We start from the raw sequence: 21,094 nt of genomic DNA, 5'->3' as shown, positions 1-21,094 counted from the left end.
CTGCATCCCTACAAGTACTGGCTCTTTCAGTGTGTTCACTAATGACCATAGGATCCACAAGATCATAGGAAGCAGGATGAGCCAGATCATTGCTCCTTCTAGGTTTAGTATTACCTACACCAGGTGCCCTCCAGATGTCTTGAACTGTAACTTGCATCAGCCCCAGCCAGCATAGCCAGCAGACAGGGCTGATGGGAAGCATATTTGTTCATTTAGAAATATCGATACAGACCATTTAATCACTGGACCCTCTAAGCAGTATATGTGATAAAATTATTGATAGAGCCCAGCTAAAAGCCACAAAACTCTTATTAATAATAGTAGTCTAAAGCAGGCTGGGAAAGGCTGGTTGGAGCTGATTCGCAGCATCTCTCAAGAGCTTTGCTCTGAGCTACCGTCATTCACTGTATAATCTTCTCAGGACCAAGGAGGTTGCATGTTTACTGGAAGTAAAGATACAATAGTGGCATCATTCCACTATAGGAAATATCAGGTGAAGGGAAATCTCACGGATGCATCTACCAATAATTTTGAAGACCATGAAATCCTGTGTCAAGATCTAGACAGGCGTGTTTGCTTTGGATGAAAAGCGTGTCGACATCTCAAAATCCAGCTCTTATTAAATTCCTCCATCTCCACCTTGAGGACATCTTGTTCCCATCAACCACCTCACCAAAAGCTCCTCTCCTTTAATTAATCCAGGCATTCAGAAAGCAGAGTCTTAACAAGGAGTAATTCCTCATCTCCTTCTACCTTCATTAATAATAGCACAGTTAATCCTTCCATCCTTTCTCAGGAGCCGTAATTCCATCTAACAAAGTCAAACTCTTCCCATAGTGTCACAAGGGAGAGACCGTCATCACACAGATTACATTCTTTCTGTTTTCACAAGACCCGTATCAGCAGACAAATGTTATTAAGCACTTTTTTTACCCCAATTGATCCATATTATCAGCCTCGGTGAATGTGATGCAAGCAACAAGACTGGCAACAATGAAACAGAAGCATTGTTTCAACTGGACTGCGCTTGGTGAAGAAGCCAGCAATGTCATGTGATGATGAATTGGCAAATTGGCATTCATTGCTGTGATGCATTGTGCGATAACCATAATTGATGCAGTGCACTGCTGTAGCATATTATGTGCATGTGGAACAGAATGGATGCCCCGCAAATGGACACGCTAATGGGGAAAGGCAAAGAGAGAGAGAGGGCGGGAGGAAGGGAGGAAGAAAGAGGCAGAAGTGGGATTTGGAAAAAGAAAAAGTTCTAAAAGTCAGACTACCTTTGGAGGTTCTGCATGTTTAACCTACACCGATCTCATTTGTAACACACTGATCTTAAGACAAGCAGGTTGGTTGGCAGGTAACTCACTCTGCACTGCCATTAGAACTGAAAAACTAATTCTGTGATCTTGCAAAATTCTACCTTTTCGTACGGAGTAGGTAGCTTATTATTGCAACTTCCTGAGATTTCTCAAGTGCTCTCTGCAGGTTAATCGGAAGCAACGGCCCCACAGAAGCCAAGGTGGCATAGCCTTGACTGGAAGCTGCTTAAAACTGCATTTTAAAATAATAATAAAAAGACCTAACAAGTTGTTTTAGATTTTGCTTGCCTGACTGAGGGTAATTGGACAGGAAAATTTAACAAGAAGCTAGAAACAAGGTCCTTAACTAGCCTCAGTTTCGTACAGTGGTAGAGACCGAGACATGCACCAGCTTCAACAGAATGCATGACAGCTCAAGCCAAACAAGCATCTTTCTTCAGACTTTGAGTCATCGTGGAGTTTTTCCAACTTTCACCACAGCTCTATGGAGCACAGGGGTTTCCCTCAATGACAGCTGCGCTGGACGAAGGACAGACCAAATAAGGAAAGAAGGGTGTGTTGTTAGCTACAAACACGTTACAGGCAATATGCAACACTGCTGGTTGCATATTGACCTTGGGGTGTGTCATCTCTATCAGCATGCCATGCTATACAGCACATGAACACATATAGTCATCTTTACAACACAGAGCAGAATTTAAGAGACTCACATAATTGCCTGCGAGAAGGAACAGGAGCACTTCCATAAGCTGTGCCCTGTAAATAAAACACATTTTTTTTGGAGCAAGGGGTGTCAGCATTTTAATAGTCACAGCAAATTAAAAATGGCGAGGAAATGATGGCACTAAAAGAGAGGAAGAGAAAGAGAGAGACTTCCGACAAATAACGCATCTTGTTTACCGGAGAGGGAAAGAAATTACAGCATATGACAGGCACTTTCAAACTTGTCAGAAATCAGGCTGAGTGAAAAGGAGTGTGCATGGATTACATATTAATGTGGCCTCCTTAAGAGAACAAGTTCCTTTACCCAAGATGCTTAACTGAAGTTGTTGATCGCTGTTTGTTTCCAGGTTCTCTAATAGTTCACAGTGCTTATCTAAAACAACATTCAGGTTCCCACAGTCTCCAACAGTTTACAGCGAATGTGTTACATGAATGCCTTAAATTTTGTGACCATCAACCATTTCACAAGAATTCAGTTTCTGTGAATGTTTGAAATGTCGGGGATGGCTGAGTGGATGTTGACAGCTACCTAAGTAGTCATTTGTGCATGTGTAAAAAGCAGGACATGTAGAGTTAGCATAGATGCAGGCTGCATTCACATGCCAGTTTGTCCTGTTTCCCTGGTGTCTACCTAACCGTTAATTCCTGCGTTATATTTCAGATTTCACACAATATAAAAGCCACTTCAAGAATTATAGCAGAATATAGTCCATCTTTGGTGCCCATTTCCTGTTAGGTGCTTCCGGGGAGGGAAGGGGCACTGGCAAATAACATAGAAATGAATGCTAAACTTGCCATGTGACAGCTCATGTATAATGGGGAAATGAGCAGTTAAGGGAACATTGGGAAAATGGAATAAACTGCTGTGCAAATGCAGCCAAAAATAGGCAATCATACAATTCACGTGTGGTTTTCAGCAGCCACATGTTAACATTGACTGTGACCATATTTTGAACATTCACTAAAGAAGGAGTCACCAAGCCAAATTCCACCTTGGTTTAGAACAAGGTTTCTTTCCTCTTTCTTTCCCCCCTATCTTGTGGCAGAAAAACCACACATATCTGAATCTTGTCCAGTTCAATCCGGGGCTTGCTCTGATCACAGGAAGGGTCATGGCTTTTTCAGTCCAGGCCAGTTGAGGAGAGTACACCACAGTGCAAGAAGGAGGTTGACGAGAATAATGCCAGAGGAGATACAAAAGATCAGAAAATGTCTAGAAGGTGATTTTTGTTGTTGCAATAAGATAGGAAAGATAAAAGGACTGCTTATGATTTGCCCAGAGAAAAGAAGATGGGTTGGTATAGTGGAGAAGAAGAATACTAGCACATCGGAAATGTTGAAAAGATACAGAAAGAATAGGCAGTGTTCATTATCCTCAAATGTAGGTTAATAATAGATATTATTATTTTATTATTTATATGTCACCCATCTTACTGGATTGCCCCAACTACTCTGGGCAACTCCCAACATAATATTAAAAACACAATAAAACATCAATGTGGCGTCCGCCGTATGTGGTGGACTACAATTTCCCTCAGTCCCAGCCAGCATGACCAATGGTCATGCAAGATGGGCATTGCAGTCCACAAGATATGGAAGGTACCACATTGGCTACCCTTGTCATAACCACTCAAATGAAGACTATGGTTTTAAACTGCTGCTAAACTTAATTGACGTTCCTAAGCATGAAGACTGGAAGACGCCTTACAACATACTGTGTATCTACTTCAACACCTGGACATTCATTGCTGGCTGATCATCTGATACCAAGAGTATTTCCTGAAGGCATATAGTTTGAAAACTGCTGCAAAAGATGATTCACTGGGCCCCATCTAACTCTATGATCTTGTGATATCTGAACATGGGTTAGCTAATGACTTGTGCACATACTGGATAGTCCTTCTGCTTGGGTAACATAGCAAGAGACATAGCAAGTTTGCTACAGAAAGACTGCATATGGTTAAAACTTAATATGCTTCAGATAATAGAAAAGTACGGCTAGAAGAATACAGAGATGAATCCTGGAGGAAATAAATGTACCCTGGGGTAAAAAAATTCCAAAAGAAACATAATAAGTTCACAAGTTCAGAAGATGCAAATTCTGCAAAAAAATCAGAAACCTGGATTTCTTTCAACTGTCCCTTCATCTGTGCTCCATACATTGCCTGGTCACAGTTGAAAACTAGCCAAGCTATAAACACTGATGTAAATAATTATAGAATTGATAACATTTAAAAGTTTGTTAGATACTTCTTATTCAGTGTCTTGAAGCAACAGTAATTAACTTTTAATAAGCATACAGTAGGATGTCTCTTCAGTGACCAATAAAACTTGGATGTGTAACCACCAGGCTGGTTAAACAAAGTACAGCAAATGCTTTAGGCTAAAGTTTAGAGAAAGTTTTTTTTTCATTACAGAAAGGCTGCGTTGACCACATTGAACTTTGCATCATTACAAATCTATTTGTCTTGTTGCAAACGATTTGAAACTGAAACAAGTTTTACAGATAGGGCGAGTACCCCTAATTTACTGAGGACTTAATGAGATGCTGTCTGCATCTATGCATCACCAATTCACATTTCTGGCTTGCCCCGAGGAATATCCCAGTGGTCAGTGCCCCACATTGTTTTTAAAGGAATTGTGGTGGATATGATTTGAACGTCATGAGCTGGTCCTATCTCTTATCCTCTTTGTGACTGGAAGAAGCTGCTGGAGTTTAAAGAACTAGCCTAGAGGTAATGGACAGAATGATTTCTGGTTGTTGAGATGCCACCACGAGTTCCCTCTATGCTCCAGCCCTCCTATTCCCCCACAATATTTTTTACATTTTCTCAAGCTCCCTTTTTGTCCCTACTCATCTCCATATAACGTGCTGCTTCCTGGCCCAGGGTGGGAGGATGGGAAAGGGAAGCTCCCAGGTGAGAGCTGGGAGGGTTCTCCTTTCTCTGTGTGAGACAAATGCTGTGTGGGATAACTGCTCTTTCACCTTGTGAAACAGGACTTTGTATTCTCCTTTTTTGGTTTAGATTAGTTTGTTTCTTATTGCAATGTATTATGAAAAGTCTTAATAAACTCATTCATATATATATATATATATATATATATATATATATATATATATATATATATATATATATATAAAAGATCCTGGGGAAATTAAGGATCTTGGTGGGTTGGGAAGTGGAAGGCATGAAAATTAAACAATTTCAACTTGAACCCTGAATGATAAAAGGAACATGGATGGATTAGGCTACAATTTAATTACACAAAGGAGATTTAAAAATACAAAAGAAATGTTTTTCAGAATCGTTTGCACTCTGAAAGTTCAGAAGAGACTCTCCCCTCCAAATGAGTGAGTCCAGAGTAATTGCCTAGATATGGTGTCATGTAAATCAGCCTCTTAAGCTCAATACACTTCGTTGTGACAGATGGAGACAGCAAAAGTGAATTGTAATACTATGCTAGTTTTTCTACAGTATGTGCCGGTGTTCGCCTTCTGTGGAGTACAAGCATTAACCAAGTGAAATCAACAACTTTAGTCTATTTGCACACAGCAGAAGATTTATTGATGCAGTAATATGTACTGAAGTGCCAGAACCTGAGATGGTGCTCTTCGTTAGCTGATCAATTGTCCTTTTCGATAAAGACTGCTATACAGCAACAGTCTAAGATAGTGGCAGATCTGCTATTAAAATCTATCTCTGCTGGGCTTTGGCTGCTGACAACCATTTACAATCTCACTCAAACTCACTTGCTTTGCCAAAGTTGTCTATGCATTTTGCCGCAGGGGAAAAGCATATTGCACAGTCCTTCATCAAACCCTGATTTAAGCTTTGCACTTAATTAACAGCTGTTTAAACTTGAAGTTCAACAAAACAGTTGTGGATATGTTGCTGGAAGGCAGCAGAGGGCCTCTATTTTGTGTTTTCCCCATATTTGAATTAGCATAGCTCAAAATTTCTTCATTTTGTGAGGAATGGTTAGCTTGCAAGATCTGTTGAGTCAGGACTCAGGACACAAACGTTTCTTCTTGAAAATATTTGTTGAAATGAAAAAGGGAGTGCCCCCATCTTAGAATCATAACTGTTGGATGAGCAGTTGGATGAGACCCAGAGGATCATCTGCCATGGCATTTTCTGAAATTGTGAATGCCTGGTTCCTAATCTTAGTTCTATTTGGGGATTCAGTGCATATGGTTAACCAGCGCTGGCTGGTCCTTTCACCAATGTTGGACCCCATGCTTGGACCCCTCTCCTGTGCTCTCTGCAACCTTGAATTCTTCTTTGTCACAACAAAGGTGTGATTGGCCACCATTTATTTTGTACAAAATCTGTACAGAACAGATTAATTAGTGACTCTGAGTACATTAAGCATGAAGTAACCTGTGGGTTAAACCACAGAGCCTAGGTCGGTGGTTTGAATCCCCGTGATGGGGTGAGCTCCCGTTGCTCGGTCCCTGCTCCTACCAACCTAGCAGTTCGAAAGCACGTCAAAGTGCAAGTAGATAAATAGGTACCACTCCAGCGGGAAGGTAAACGGCGTTTCCGTCCGCTGCTCTGGTTCGCCAGAAGCGGCTTAGTCATGCTGGCCACATGACCCGGAAGATGTACGCCGGCTCCCTCGGCCAATAAAGCGAGATGAGCGCCGCAACCCCAGAGTCTGTCACGACTGGACCTAATATGGTCAGGCGTCCCTTTACCTTTACCTTTACCTTTAACCATTTGTGAATAAGGCTCTGTAAGTAAATGTAAGTCACATATATAGGTATAACAAAGGTGTGAATCTAGAGAGATGAGGGAACCTGTCAATTTCAGTTTCTCTGGGTTTCTAATTTTTGCAACCTTATGTTCAGTTTTCTACTTTTCCAGATCAGTTTGTGATAATAATAATAATAATAATAATAATAATAATAATAATAATAATAATAGAACTCAATCTCCAATAACCATGTACGGGATTGAAGGAATGTCCGTTAACATTTCCTCTCCAACAGGAACTAAATGGCTGTGTTTGTTAAAGGCCCTCTACGCATTACAAGTGTCTGTCTGCATGCTCACTCTCCTTCACTCTGAGCTTAATTATGCTGAACCAACTGTACTTCCTCTTCATGTAGCAGACACTTGATATTAAAGCAAGTATGTTTGATTGCCCAAGACATGCCAGACTGAATGAGGATTTTATACACCAAAGCAGCAGGTTATGTTGTTTCTCTCTCCAGCTTCATTCATCCAGTCAGTCATTTGTTACTTAAAAAAAAATAAAGCAGTTGGCATAAGACAAACTTCAGATCATCTTCTTGAAAACAGTATCAATTTTTAATCCATGTCAAACCAAAGCATGGCATTATTTTATATTCACATATCTGAAGATAGAATGCTTAATGCTTCAGACAAACCGTCAAGAGAGCCAACACTATTTCACCAAGTTATTTCAAGCTTTCTCCTTTCATCCAAATAGGTTGCTTTTTTTGCACAAGTGATTTAATAAGCTTAGGCTATGAAGATTCTTGCTCTTCTGGGGGAAGAAACAATATAAATATGTTTTGTGTTTTAAAGATGGATCGTGGTATATTGCTTTTTGGTGAAGCGTGTTCTCCTTCATGGAGAGCACGTGTTGCGGTGGGGGCCGCCAGGACACTCCAAAGTTGGGGGCAGGCTAACTGATCGTTGGCCACTGATGCGATTGGGGCTTCCCTTGTTGTTGGGAAGAAATTAATGTTGCCATTTATTGATTGACAGCCAGAAATGCTAAAACTCCTTGCACGAGGCTAGGGCTTCCTCTTTTCGCCCGTGCAGCAGATTGCCCGTCCCTCCCTCCCTAGAATAGGGTTGTTCGCTTTGACCTTGCTATGCCTGTCATGGGGTCATCTGCTTTGGAGCGGGGGCCTGGTAGGAATTTTGTCCATCTGGCTGATTGGCTGGGGCCATTTGGTTTTTGCCTACTGCGTAGCAAATCGTCACAACTTGTAAGGTTGCGGTTAGGCATTGGTTTATGGTTTGGTTGGTTGAGGGACATGGATTGGCTGTGCCTGCCCCTCTAATGCTGCTGCTGCAAGGGATTCCGTTAAAGGAATTGGGGGCTAACTATTGCTTGTCCACTCTGTCAAGGGGGCTCGGGCCATAGCAATGAGCTCCTGGTTGCATTTGGGGTGAGGGCAGGTTCCCTGCTCCACGTAACCCCCAAGTTCCCTGCTCCACATAACCCCCATTCTGACTTTCGCATCGTGCAGAATGTCAGTCTGTCCCCCATGGTGGGGGCAGATAGTCGCAACCAATGCCTAAGCAACCACTCACAAATTTGTATTTTAATAAAGTTGTGGCCAAAATTATGCCAAAAACCTTAAACAAAAATTCTGTGTGATGTGTGAGTTATTGGGGTGGACCTGGGGACCTCGACATGCAACTGTCAGCAAAATATTGTGGCATGTGTGTAAGCTCCTCTATATTTCAAAAATTACGATTCTATAGGTTATAAACTTGTGTGTGTGTGTGTGAGTGTGTGTGTGTGTGTGTGTGTGTGTGAGAGAGAGAGAGAGAGAGAGAGAGAGAGAGAGAGAGAGAGAGAGACTGTGCCAAATTGAGAAGGACCCATTCTCATCCATTTCACCCATATCAAAGCTAGTTATTTTGCTTCAATTATTTTTTAGGCTTGAGGCAAAAAAGGAGGGGGAGAGAAATCAGAGTGTCCTCCCTGCCAAAATCAGAGCCCACCCCCCCCCCGGTGGGAAGAAAGGGGAAGCGGAGCAGAGCACAAGGAGTCTTGATTTTTTTTATTTTGTGCATCCATGTCTAATCTTGCCCCCCTCTAAAATTTATTGGTGTCTGTTTTTCTTTTTGTAAATCTACTAAAGAATTAAATTAACTAAATTGGGAATATGACCATGAAGGACATGGGTGCTGTGTCCCATTGGTGTAGCGGTGGTGGCACTCAGCATTTTTCTGAAAGGAAATGCTCTGCAGGGACAGAACAAAAATGGGGTGTCGAGGAGGGTCAGTTGGGGGAGGTAGGGAGAAATGCCCCTATTTTCAACTGAGGAATGTTGGAGGGTATGGTAGAGTGTTCAATACCCCTGCAATGAAAAGGCAGTGATTGGAGCATTACTAAAAAATACAAAGCTGCAGTGTGACATTCCACGTAACCCAAATTTTAAATGTGAAATTCTAGGAAACTGCTGGCTGGGGCTAATGGAGTTGCAGTTCAAAACATTTGGACTGCACCAGGTTAGCAATGGCTACTCTACACCATGCATACAATATATCCTTGGGACTCTTCAAACTATTTATATTATATTTTGCACAGCAAAATAAAAAGCCATTAAACCAACAGTTCTAAATCACCACACTCCAATGGAATAGTATTGATACAAATGTTGGTGGATTGGCAAAAATACATTTATTGACCTGAGACAAAACAAGCCTTTGAGAAAAAGATAAAGGCCTCACTCCTAACCCTTTTGCTTATAACAGAAGCAATAAATGTTCACATATCCTTATATAACAAGAAGCTTCTTCCCACACAATGAGAAGGATATCCAGTAAGGGGGGGGGAGGGAATCAAAGGCAACAGATTGCTTTCTTAAAATATTATTGAAATGAACATTCATTACAAGGAATGTTTTGTAAAATATAGATTTGAAAACAGGAAGGAGATGATTAACTGGAAACGCTCCAAGATCAGGAGCAATGAAACTCAGCTTCGGAGAACTGATCGCTTACACTGGTCAGAAAATGGCTCTCTGAGGAAATTAATGTTATGAGGCATAAATGATAATGCAACTGAGACCTAGAGGAAGACGGTAATATCAGGAAGAGGGAGCCTGTAGCCCTCTAGATATTGTTGGATATTGTGGCTAATGGTTAGGAATGACAGGAGTCACAATCCAGCACTACCTAGAGGACAACTAATATGAGGTAGGGCTTAATCTTTCTCTAATTGTCAAAGGCCTCTCCAGACTGGTGAGTGGGGGTTTTTTGGGGGGTGGGGCAGGTTGTATTCTGGAAGATGTAATTGATGCAATAATGCTGCTTTAGTGGTAGATTTATACAGCACCACCTGCACTGAACATTTTTTTTTTTTGTTAAAGATTTTATTCATTTTGAAAACAAATACAGTCATACCTCAGGTTACAGATGCTTTAGGTTATGAGTTTTCGAGTTGCACACCGTGCTGAACCTGGAAGTACCGGAATGGTTACTTCCGGGTTTCAGTGTTCGCACATGTGCAGAAGCGCTAAATCGCACTTTGAGCATGCGCAGTAGCACCGAATCGCGAGCCGTGCATGCACAGACGTGGCGCTGTGGGTTGCGAACGTGCTTCCCACACGGATCACGTTCACAACCCAAGCGTCCACTGTATCCAATATCAATACTAAACATTAGTTTTTCATTCCCCCCTCCCTGTTGACGTCCCTCAGCTTCCATTTCTTGTTTATTACATCAAATGATACGTTCTGCTGTTTATACCTACACTGAACGTTTAAAGCAGTAGCATATCACTTTAATCAGTCATGCCTTCCCCTACAAAATCTTGGAGACTGTAATTTGTAGAAGGTGCTTAGAATAAATCACGGAGCTGTGATTTTTAGGGTGGTTTAAAAATCAATACCTTTTCCCAGGGAAATTGCAGCTGTTTGAGAGGAATGGGGGACACCTGGCAATTCTCAGCACCCTTAACAAACTACAGTTCCCAGGATTCTTTGGCTGAATTGTTTAAAGTGGTATGATACTGCTTCAAATGTATAGTGCAGATGTGGCAAACATTAGGTGCACAAATGATCCTGATTGCAGAATATAAAAGCACATCTGGAGGGCCCCAATTCTCCTCTACAACCTCTCCTCAAAGTCACATCCCCCTTCTTTCCCCCTCATGGTTCCAAGACTGGAAGTAAGGCTGACTGGGGGGTTGGGGGTAGATTCTGGGAGCCAGATTGCACAGGAGTGTTTAAATATTTCTCCCATAATTTCTGCCCTGGAAAAGCTACCCAACCACTTTCAATAACTGCCATATAGATATCTTCCCAAGTGACATATCTTTAGAAAAACATTAAACTGCAGCCCATATATAGTGCCTGAAATAACTGTATCCTATATGTTTGAATTACACAGTTTGTAATAAATAACTCAAAATAAATAACGTCCATATGTCACAGCACACCATAAAAGGGCAGAATATAGGAGAAATGACAGATAGCTGCTCTTCTTTCTCTCATTTTTTTTTAAAAAAGAATTACACTTTTGAATAAAAATTAATACAAAATAGCCCCTGGAGAATGTACAGCAAAAACAGCTTGACATTTGTACTAAAATAAATCTGTTCCTTCTACAAATCTATTTCAAAGCAAAGTTACAGCTCAATAAGGAAGACATATTTCCATCTTAAAGTTAGTTGTAAATATTTTACTAGCAGTCTCTTGGCATGTTTTCAGAAAAATTTGCATCGGTTTTCAGCAATCTGCTAGCAGAGTTGAGGTGAAAGATCCTAAAAATATACTTTGATTGCACGTCTGAGTTTAAGAACCTTCCGCAATGCCCAGACAGCGACCGCTTAAGTGGGCCTGATCCACAGGGGGTTAGGATCATAACATTTGCTGGGGTTTCATTTGCATGAATGGGGGCTAGGGCTGGGCAATATGTGGTTTTCAACATCAAAATGTATCACCAGCTAAATACCGTGACAGCTGTTACCAGTCGGTGTTGACATTACTGAACTAGGTGGACCAATGGCTTGACTTGGCATAAAGTAGCTTCTTGTGTGTTCCCTTGGCAATACAAGTCCTACTTCTTGATTGATATCCACAGATGGCACCTAGAACCGACAGCTTTTAAGCATTTACCATGTCATTAGCAGTTGTCTGAATCTGCTCTTAATACATTCCTTTCAACCCTTGCTTGATTATTGAAGACTGATTTTTCTCTCAGAATCATTATCTTTCCTCCAGTGTTTTGAATAAGATCTTTCAGACAACAGACTGTCCACCCTCCTACAGAAATGCCCTTCGGCAAACAGTTTAAGTCACACATTTGCTGTGGCAAGAGGTCACCACAAAACACAGAACAAAAAGCAAAAACAAACCAGAAATCACACCCGCACAAGAATAATACTTCTATATGGTGGTGAGGGGCGTTATTCCATCAAGTAAGATATTGAGTACTGCTGCCCAGGAACTTCTACTGGCACTTTATTCTGTGCTATCTCACTGGTGAAGCTTTCATTTTGCTTCAGGGCATACTATTCCTGTCGCCCATTTCCTTGAATTCAACCAAAAACAATCAGAGGGATTTCTTGACCCATTCCATCTCAAGCTCCCCACTGCTGAACGGGAGACAAGTACAATGGGAATACTCCTTAGCTTTCCTTTTTTTTGTCACCAGTCATCTTGCTGCTGACCTTTAAAGACTCTGACAACTTTCTAAAAATAGGGTGAGATGAAATTCATGGAGGATCAGGGTTTCACTGGCCACTTGTCAAGATGGCTGTGTACTACCTTGAAATACCAGTTGTTAGGGAACACAAGCAGAGAGGGCTTTTGCATCGTCCAACTATCTGATCCTTTTGACTGGAGATCTCATGGATCAAATCTACTATGTTATGAAGATAAAGCATGTGCTGTACTACACTGGCTCACACTGGCAAGAAAGAGACAGAGATATAAATTTTTTCCTGTTCCACTGCAAGTATCTGTATCTATAGGATCAGAGACTTAAAGTGCAAATGATTTTAATCACCATTGTCTTTATTTATGGGTTTAGGTTGAAAACTTAGCAGGGCAGACAGAGATTAATTAGTGCTTTATGCTAAGGTGACATCAATGAAGATGAGTGGCTGCAAATAATCTTTTCTTAAGGAAATGGTGGAACTAATCAATTATGGTTTCTGAGAAGTGTTGTGGAATGGAGAGAATCAGAGCGATAAATGAAGAGTCCACAAAAATAATAAGTGTCTCTCAGCAAAAAAAACCAAAAACTGTTGTGTTAAAAGAGAAGTTCAGGTTGGACATGAGCTATTGTCATCTAGAGAGGGATCTGACCCTTGAGAGTTTATAAAGGAAGATGCAATGAGGACTAGGTGACACTGCACAGTGGAGGTGGCCCCAAAGGTTAGCAATGACTCTGTGGTCCTGAAACTGAGCCTTGCTGCATTTGTAGCTGTTTGTTGGCTGGAGATAAGGGCATAGTGTGCACATCTTCTTAATGGATCTACAATAGTGTGCCAACTCACCCCTGGACATTGCATTTTGTGCAAACATTTCCAGAGCAATCCTACCAGTGTGTAAGCACATATGTGCATGGGGGCAGGGCGAGATGCAGGGCAAAATTACTACCATTGCCTAAGCTCTGCTGGTACATGCCAGCCAGTGCAAGACGGAGGGAGGCAGTTTTCTGCCCTGCCACTGCTTCCAAAGAGATGGAATTTACCAGTCCTTGGGGTGGTGTAGTTTCTAACTCTGGGGATATGTCCTAAGAACCTGCACATCTTTGGCCCACCCTGACACCCCTCCCACAAACCACTCTATCTGTTTCTCCTCTGCTGGACTTTCCACAATGTTTCCACCACTGCCATTTCCATCAGTGAAGCTACCTCAATAATAACTTATGGGCTTCAGGATGCTCAACATGTGTTTTATCTCTTCTTAGCTACTGTTTGGTTTTAATCATCTTTTGAATGTTTCTGCATACCTGCTTTAACTATTTTTTAATCAAAAAATGTAAGTCTCTTATAGTTTTTCTCACAATCAAGTGGCATATACATTTTGCTCAATAAAAATTAAAATAAAGCAAATAGGATTGCTCTCTACATAAGCTTTATTTTAATGATTTCATTTTTATCCACATAAGCAGTAGCTTAAAAATACCACAATCAATGAAGTGGATAAAAAAGAGAGATGATGCTATAGCAACAGGTATTTATCCTTGCATCAGAAATTACTGTCATAAAAATATACATAATTTAGACTCATCTTTACAAATGATTTGATTGAGCAAAGCTAAGGAGGGTGATATATGACAAATAGAGAAAAAAAAGTTAATACTTTAAAAGGGAACCAAATCATATTCTCTCAGTTTCTGAAACTGGGAGGATATTAAAATATCCCATCATAACTGGTGTGTATGAGTGTGAGAAAGAGGCAGAGACATAGAGAAAGTAGGAGATAGGAAAGGAACAGAAGGAAAGTAAAAAAGCATACTGGTAGCTTCAATCTGTGCATAACAATTTGTGCTCCTTTACCATACAAGTTATGGCTCTTGAAGAGGGCTGCTATCATTTCATTATAGAGAAAACACAGAGGACAGAGGACGGAAGCTAATTTTAAACGTAGTCAGCACCTCGTCTGTGCCAGAGAATGGAAAATGTCCTACCCTTAAGGAGAAACAAACAGGTGCTGGTATAATTAAAAAGGTAAGTTGATTGAATCATTGGTGTCAAAAAGGCAAATGGGGCTGTTCCAAATGAGGAAGTCATTCCAGATTGTTGCAATTGACTTTCAACATGTACACACACACCTGCAAACTCCCATGTTCCACTGACCTATAGATAAATTAATCATTTCTTATACCAACAGTCTTATCTCACAGCCTGAACTTATGAGTCAATGTAAGGACCCAGCCATACTTTCGCTTTCTGCACCTTTTGATTCTCCATGTCTGAGAGCTATTCACATAGTTCCATGGCCTTTTTTTTCTTCTTCTTTTTTTTTGGGGGGGGGGAAATCTGGTCTTGCCAGATGCATGGAAAATCCAAAGGGACATTTGGCCTGCTTGATGAACTGATTTTGGAAGGGCTCATTCTTTAAAGTTTCCATGAATCTGCAGCAAGAGGCAGTCTCCTCCCACCTCCTCCTCTTCTTTCCATGCTACTTCCATGGCTAGTTTTTCATTACAGTTTTCAACTGCTGAGCTGCACACTTCCAAATATTGCCTGGCTGGGAACCCAACTTTTCCAAATGACCCTGTTATTTTTTTAAAAAAGGAAAAAGCCCACCAAAAAACAGCCATCAGCCAACACCTCTCCTACCTCTGTTCTGATTTCATTACATCTCTGCATAATCACAAATTCTGCCCTTTAAAAAAATAAAGGGACCTGGTGTCTCTGATAATGGAGAGGGAAGGAGAAAGAAGAAGGAAGGACCAATGAGTCCAGAAGCCCAGAGTACCCTTTGCAACCCTTCTTAACAACTGGGAGGGAGGACGGAACAGCGAGTCCTAGAAGTCAAGAGCAACACCTCTTAGCAACAGTCTTCACTCCTCCTCTCCAAAATGGCAGAAAACTAAAAACAGCAAAATTGGCACTATAGCACAGCATGGGAAAAGCTGTCACATTGCCCAAGAATTCTGTACTACAACTCATTTCTTCTATGACTGTGATGTCTACGAAGAAGCCATGGAGGGAGTGATTTGAAAGGCACAGTTGACTTTCTTTGGAGGTAAGGATGTGGAATGTTTCACAATTCACACCCTCCCACAACATTCCACTCCATTCAGGATTATTTATTCTCCACTGGTGTCCACATAACATGGGGTGCAACAACTGAGTCATCACCCAGTTTATAATCTAATATGTAATACATTAAATGTCAAAGAGCTGTAGATGAAGATAAACTCAATTTGCACTTAAAATTATGTACACTGGTCATTAAATTGAAGGTATAAACTAATTAAGCCATCTTTGGGGAGCAAGAGGAACATTTATTTCTCCCCTTTTAGATCTGAAAAGGGATACAGTGATCTTTACTGGTGAGGGAAAAGGAGTCATTCACCTTACAAATCACTTTCCCAGGAAGGAAATATTGGCCAATATAATACATTCAAGGCTGAGCAGCTCTCCCGCCCTAAAAAAAATCTTTAATGGAAATTTAATAGTGTATTTTTGTAAATGGCCTAATTAACATTTTGCAAAAATGTGCTTTAAAATTAGATATTAGTGTTTTGTGCTCAAGAGACTCAGTAATGTGTTCCCTTGGATAATTTTTACAAATAACAAACCTTGCCAAGATATTGCTTGTGAAATCCAAGGGGACTCCTTTGTACAAGGGAACTGGTTTAAAAATTAAAAATTCATTAAGAATTTCACTTTCACTTCACCTTTGGAAGGTGGCGTTTATCTGACATATCTGGGGTGAGAAAGGAAACACAGTATGTTGCTAATGGCTAAGACTGCCAGCAGTCATGTACGAACACAATTTCTGCATGGATTAAAAACATTACAGGCCAGTAAAGACTTCAGTTTGATGTAGGCCTGGTTTGCACAACACAGTAAACCAAACCTTAGTGGCTTAGTGAGACCATGTGAACATATGAACTTCTGGAGAGGAGGTTACAGCTGCTTTGCCCCTCTTGGTCCTTTTTGTAGCTGCACCATGCTATGCTATGCTAAGGCTAAGTCAAGGTTTAGGTAAAACTGGGACTCCTGGCTTAGCTCTCTCAAGCTGTCACCAAGGTTCTTTGTCACCTACAGCTCATGTTGGGTGAGGAGAGAGCATAACCACCACAAGTCCCAGTTTTGACAACATGCCAAACTAAATCTTGACTTAGCTTAGTGCAGTTAGGCAGTAAAGAGGACTAGTAAAGGTAAGGGGACCCCTGACCGTTAGGTCCAGTCATGGCCGACTCTGGGGTTGTGGCGCTCATCTTGCTTTATTGGCTGACCAGCATGACTAAGCTGCTGCTGGCGAACCAGAGCAGCGCATGGAAACGTCGTTTGCCTTCCCACCGGAGCGGTACCTACCGGTATTTATCTACTTGCACTTTTGACGTGCTTTCGAACTGCTAGACTAGGAAGGAGCAAATTAGTTGCAAGCTCCTTCCTGGGAACCCACACCTATGTGTGGTCTCCCTAATGCAAGGTTTGCCTTTGTATGTTGCATAAATCACCTCATAGGCACCCACCCCTCCAAGTGTCCTGATTTTCCAGGGGCAGTCCTGAAAAAGGGGGGTTGAGGAGGGTCAGTTGCAGAAGAGTGATAAATGTTCCTATTTTCAGTAATATAGGGTTCTAGACTGCAAGTGTCTATACTATACACTAATGTCATTCAGTGCAATGCAAACAATTTATGAAACAACTGGTACATAAATTGCCTTCTTGTGAAACTGTTGGTGGAAAAATAAATTAATCCAGTGAACCTGTATCATCATTTTCTAATCTATTTCTGTACTGCTACATTTCTGCAAGGAATGAAATAGCAATCCTGTTTTAGAAGAATATCATTAGATATTCACCTAATGAAAATCGATAGCCTTGATCCCCCCCTGCATTATCCTAGAATATGTTATGTTTTGATCTTTCTATGAAAAAAGACACTAAACCTGGTATTGCTACCTTTGTCCATTTTAGCTAACAGTTCAAGGCTGTACAGTTTGGAATTTATTTCAATTTTCACTCTCTAGCATGTTGCTCATCTGAATAATTGTCCTACTTTCCTCTCTTTTTCTGTATCTCCCCCCTCCCTTTCATCAAGCCATTATTAAAAGAGTTTGACAAGGGGGTGAAATTACAGAATGATCTCACTTCAGCACAATGCTTGAGAGTTAAAAGTAAAATAGACCTCAGACTGCATAGGCCTGTGCTGTTCGCTGAAATGGTGTAAGTGCAAGCAAAGGGACGCAGGTGGCGCTGTGGTCTAAACCACTGAGCCTCTTGGGCTTGTTGATTGGAAGGTTGGCGGTTCAAATCCGCACAACGGGGTGAGCTCCACTTGCTCTGTCCCAGCTTCTGCCAACCTAGCAGTTCGAAAGCACACCAGTGCAAGTAGATAAATAGGTACCAATGTTCTGTTGCGCCAGAAGCTGTTTAGTTATGATAGCAACATGAACCAGAAATCTGTCTGTGGACAAACCCTGGCTCCCTTGGCCTGAAGTGAGATGAGCACCGCACCCCATAGTCCCCTTTGACTGGACTTAACCGTCCAGGGGTTGGTTATTTACCTTTACCTTTATAAGTGCAAGCAGATATAACAGGGTTTGTGTTTATCGGAGAACACGTTGCTCTTCAAAATACATGTCTATTAAATAAAAATGAAAGTACAAAATATTTCAGAATAATGCCAAGAAAGCCTGTCAAGGGTACTGTACTCATTATTAGGTGAATTCCTAACGATATTGGGGATATCCAGTGAATGACATCAGCAAAAATTCTCACACATGGAGCATTCCCTGTCCTCTCTTGCTTTCTGCAAGAGAAGTTTAGGAAAGGTTTTCCAGGAGGCATGGGGGGCTGTAGAGCAAGTTTAGTAAATGATTTTGGGGGGGTTGTGGGGGTTACTAGAACATTAAACTGTTTCCCAGGATGGCAAATAGCATTTATTGATCATTATAGATAATTGTTTAAGCAATGAAGTGGCTATTCAAAAAGACGGTTTTGACCGGTTACCATGGAAAGTGGCACATCTTGCTATCACCAACATGATGATGATTGTAAAGAAAATTGATAATAATAATTCCCCCCTAAACTGGGAATTTCATTTTGAAGACACTCCAGTTATAGATTTATTTATTTTTTGAAGTATATAATTCTGTATCAGTCTCAGCTTGAGTGGGGATAAAGCACTTCCTGGTTGTCATGCCAAACAGCAGCTGAAGATAAGGGAGGAGGAGAAATTCAGTTCAATTTGCATTTAAAAGTGAATCCAACCAACTTGTACTTCCAAAACACAGCCATACTTTGAATTTTGCATATCTTTGAATTTTGCAATGCCTTTCTCCAACCAAGTAAAGTATTGAAGAATGTGTATGCTGGGCCAAAATATGAATAAAAATGCACCTACAAAAATGCATTACACCAGGGGAAGTTGCTCTGGGGAAAAAAAATATGTATATTAGGCAAAATTGCATACAGATGCACATATTGTACTAAAATGCTGATAGATTTCAGGCCAAAGTCCTTCCCAATCCTAACTGTAGGTGCCAGGGGAGCATGTGCTCTACCACCAAGGTACAACCCTTTCCAGTAGGGAAGAGGTGAGCCTAGTGGTTAGAGTGTCAGACTAGGGCTGGAAAGATCCGCCTTCAAATCCTCATTCAGCCATGAAGTTCACTGAGAGTCCTTGCGCCAGTCTCTATGTCTTAACGTAGCCTACCTCTTAGGATTGTTGTGAGATTAAAATGGAGGGGTAGAAGCATTTCTGGCACCCTAAGATTCTTTGAGGAAAGGTGGTATAAGTGTAACATAGTTGTTGTTTTTTAAATGGATTCTCCTCCACATAGCAGAGAGACTGTCGGAAGCAAGGCCTTTCCTGTGTGGTTTGTGATGAGGTGCCCTGACATAGTTCCTTGGTAGTCCTGACAATTCTTAACAATGCACATGTCTTCATAAACGTTGTTTTGAAAAATCATCGTGAGTGCAACTCTGAGTCTTAGCAGCACCAAGACAAGTCATAATGATATCCTGACATGACTTCAAATTGAAACAAAAGGCAATTGCACTGTCAGATGCTTGAAGCCTTTTGGATGATGTCTTGCACACACCCCTTGCCACACACTCTTTCTTCCTCTTTACACTTCTTTGCATCCATGACATGTCAGATTTCTTTTTTATTTAACTTTTCACTCAGTGAAAGATGAAGGAAATTGGCACTAAAATGTCAGTACTAGAATATGTTTTTGGTTTTTTTTTAAAAAAAAGTATTTGGAGGCCTTAACCCTGAACTTTACCATACTGACTGACTGCTCAGATCATAACCTACACGTAGTTGGAGGGTTCCACCTGCCCTGGCGGATGACCAGTCAGGGCTGGTTCCAGAGGGCAAGAATGTGGGGTAGTTTCCAGCAGCAGCCAGTGGAGTGGGGCAGAGCTATGAAGCCAACCTCTGTCACTGGCATGGATAGAATTGGGGCAATGCTGGCATTTTGGAGGGGCCAGATGGACAAACCAGCAGGAAGAATTTTCAAATGCAAATGACTGGAGAATGGCAGAAAGACCTGGGGAACACAAAAAGCAAAGATTAGAATTCTAACTATTCGTGTTTCACCTCTCCCTCCAAAGTAAGGTTAAGAGGGAATTGGTTTCCTCAGTTCCACTTTGAACTGCAAGTAAGTGGCATTGAAAATGTATGAATTCCTGGTAGCAGTTTAATTGATTGTGTGCTTGGTCCTGCACAGGACATAGAGTAAGCCTGCAAGCTTCCTCCAATTCCTGAAAGCGATACAGCAAACTCAGACAAGGCAGTCCTGGAGCCAAAATAAAACTACCATCCCATATTCCTTCAAACCTTACTAATAGGATTTATTTATTTATTTATTTGGGGTGTCCCGCAAGGGGTAATACCTCTGGTGGGGGACACATTGTGCTCCTTCTGGGGTAGTTTGTCCTCCTTTGGTCCCCATCCTGCACTCAGCTCTCACCTGTGGCGCCTAGAAGCTGTTGGCAGGTGACAGTGGCCACACCCCGGTAAAGCTTCAAAATGGCTGGCTAAACCAGGTGAAGGTAGCTGATGGGTCTCAATCCCTTAGTGAGCTAGGGACTTTCCCTGCTCTGATGGACTGAGCAGACAGATGGGACTAATAGTGGGTGCAGCGGTCAAGAAGGTGGTTTCCCCCTGTGGTGTAGGCAAAAATGAGGGGCAGATGGGGCTCATCAGCCTGGGAAGGTGGTCCATTTAGGAGAAGGAAAACTCTGATCATAAACCTCCACTGCCTTGCAGGATATCTTCAGAAGAAAAGGTTAAGCTGTAAACCCTACACAAATCCACAGTGGAGTCCCTAAAATGGTTGGATGGCACCTTGCCAGTGGCGTAGCGTGGGGGGTGCAGGGGGGCCCGGCCGCACCGGGCGCAACATCTGGGGGTTAGGATTAGGATGTGCAAATCCACGGGTTAGGGTGCGCAAATCCACAGGTTAGGGGGCGCAAATTACTTGCCTTGCCACGGGTGCTGACAACCCACGCTACGCCACTGCACCTTGCACACTCCTTCCATGAAGCCAAGCTGGTGCCAAATGTATTGCTCTGCTTGCCTTTGGACCACACCACTGAGTCTTGTTGTCTGGGCAGCCCAGGACCTCTTCCACCAGTAATTAGATTGTGTCTCAGTTTGTATTACCATGAAAAGTGCCTACTAC

At 41.6% G+C, this 21,094-nt stretch overlaps 1 protein-coding gene across 5 annotated transcripts in view; it reads right to left on the bottom strand.

Annotated features, from left to right (window-relative positions):
* CCSER1 (coiled-coil serine rich protein 1) overlaps positions 1–21,094 on the bottom strand; it is a 741,428-nt gene that overhangs the window by 136,047 nt on the left and 584,287 nt on the right. For 3 of the 5 annotated variants that reach the window (XM_081924901.1, XM_081924904.1, XM_081924903.1), the window contains exon 10: positions 2,036–2,081. The exons of the other annotated variants lie outside the window; for them this stretch is intronic. In XM_081924901.1, coding sequence (XP_081781027.1) covers positions 2,036–2,081 — 46 coding nt within the window. The remainder of the gene's footprint in view (positions 1–2,035; positions 2,082–21,094) is intronic. 5 annotated transcript variants of the gene reach the window in all.

This window comes from Podarcis melisellensis (assembly GCF_964234715.1).
Source record: "Podarcis melisellensis genome assembly, chromosome: 9".
Taxonomy (NCBI): domain Eukaryota; kingdom Metazoa; phylum Chordata; class Lepidosauria; order Squamata; family Lacertidae; genus Podarcis; species Podarcis melisellensis.
This window is presented reverse-complemented; position numbering and strand designations above follow the sequence as displayed.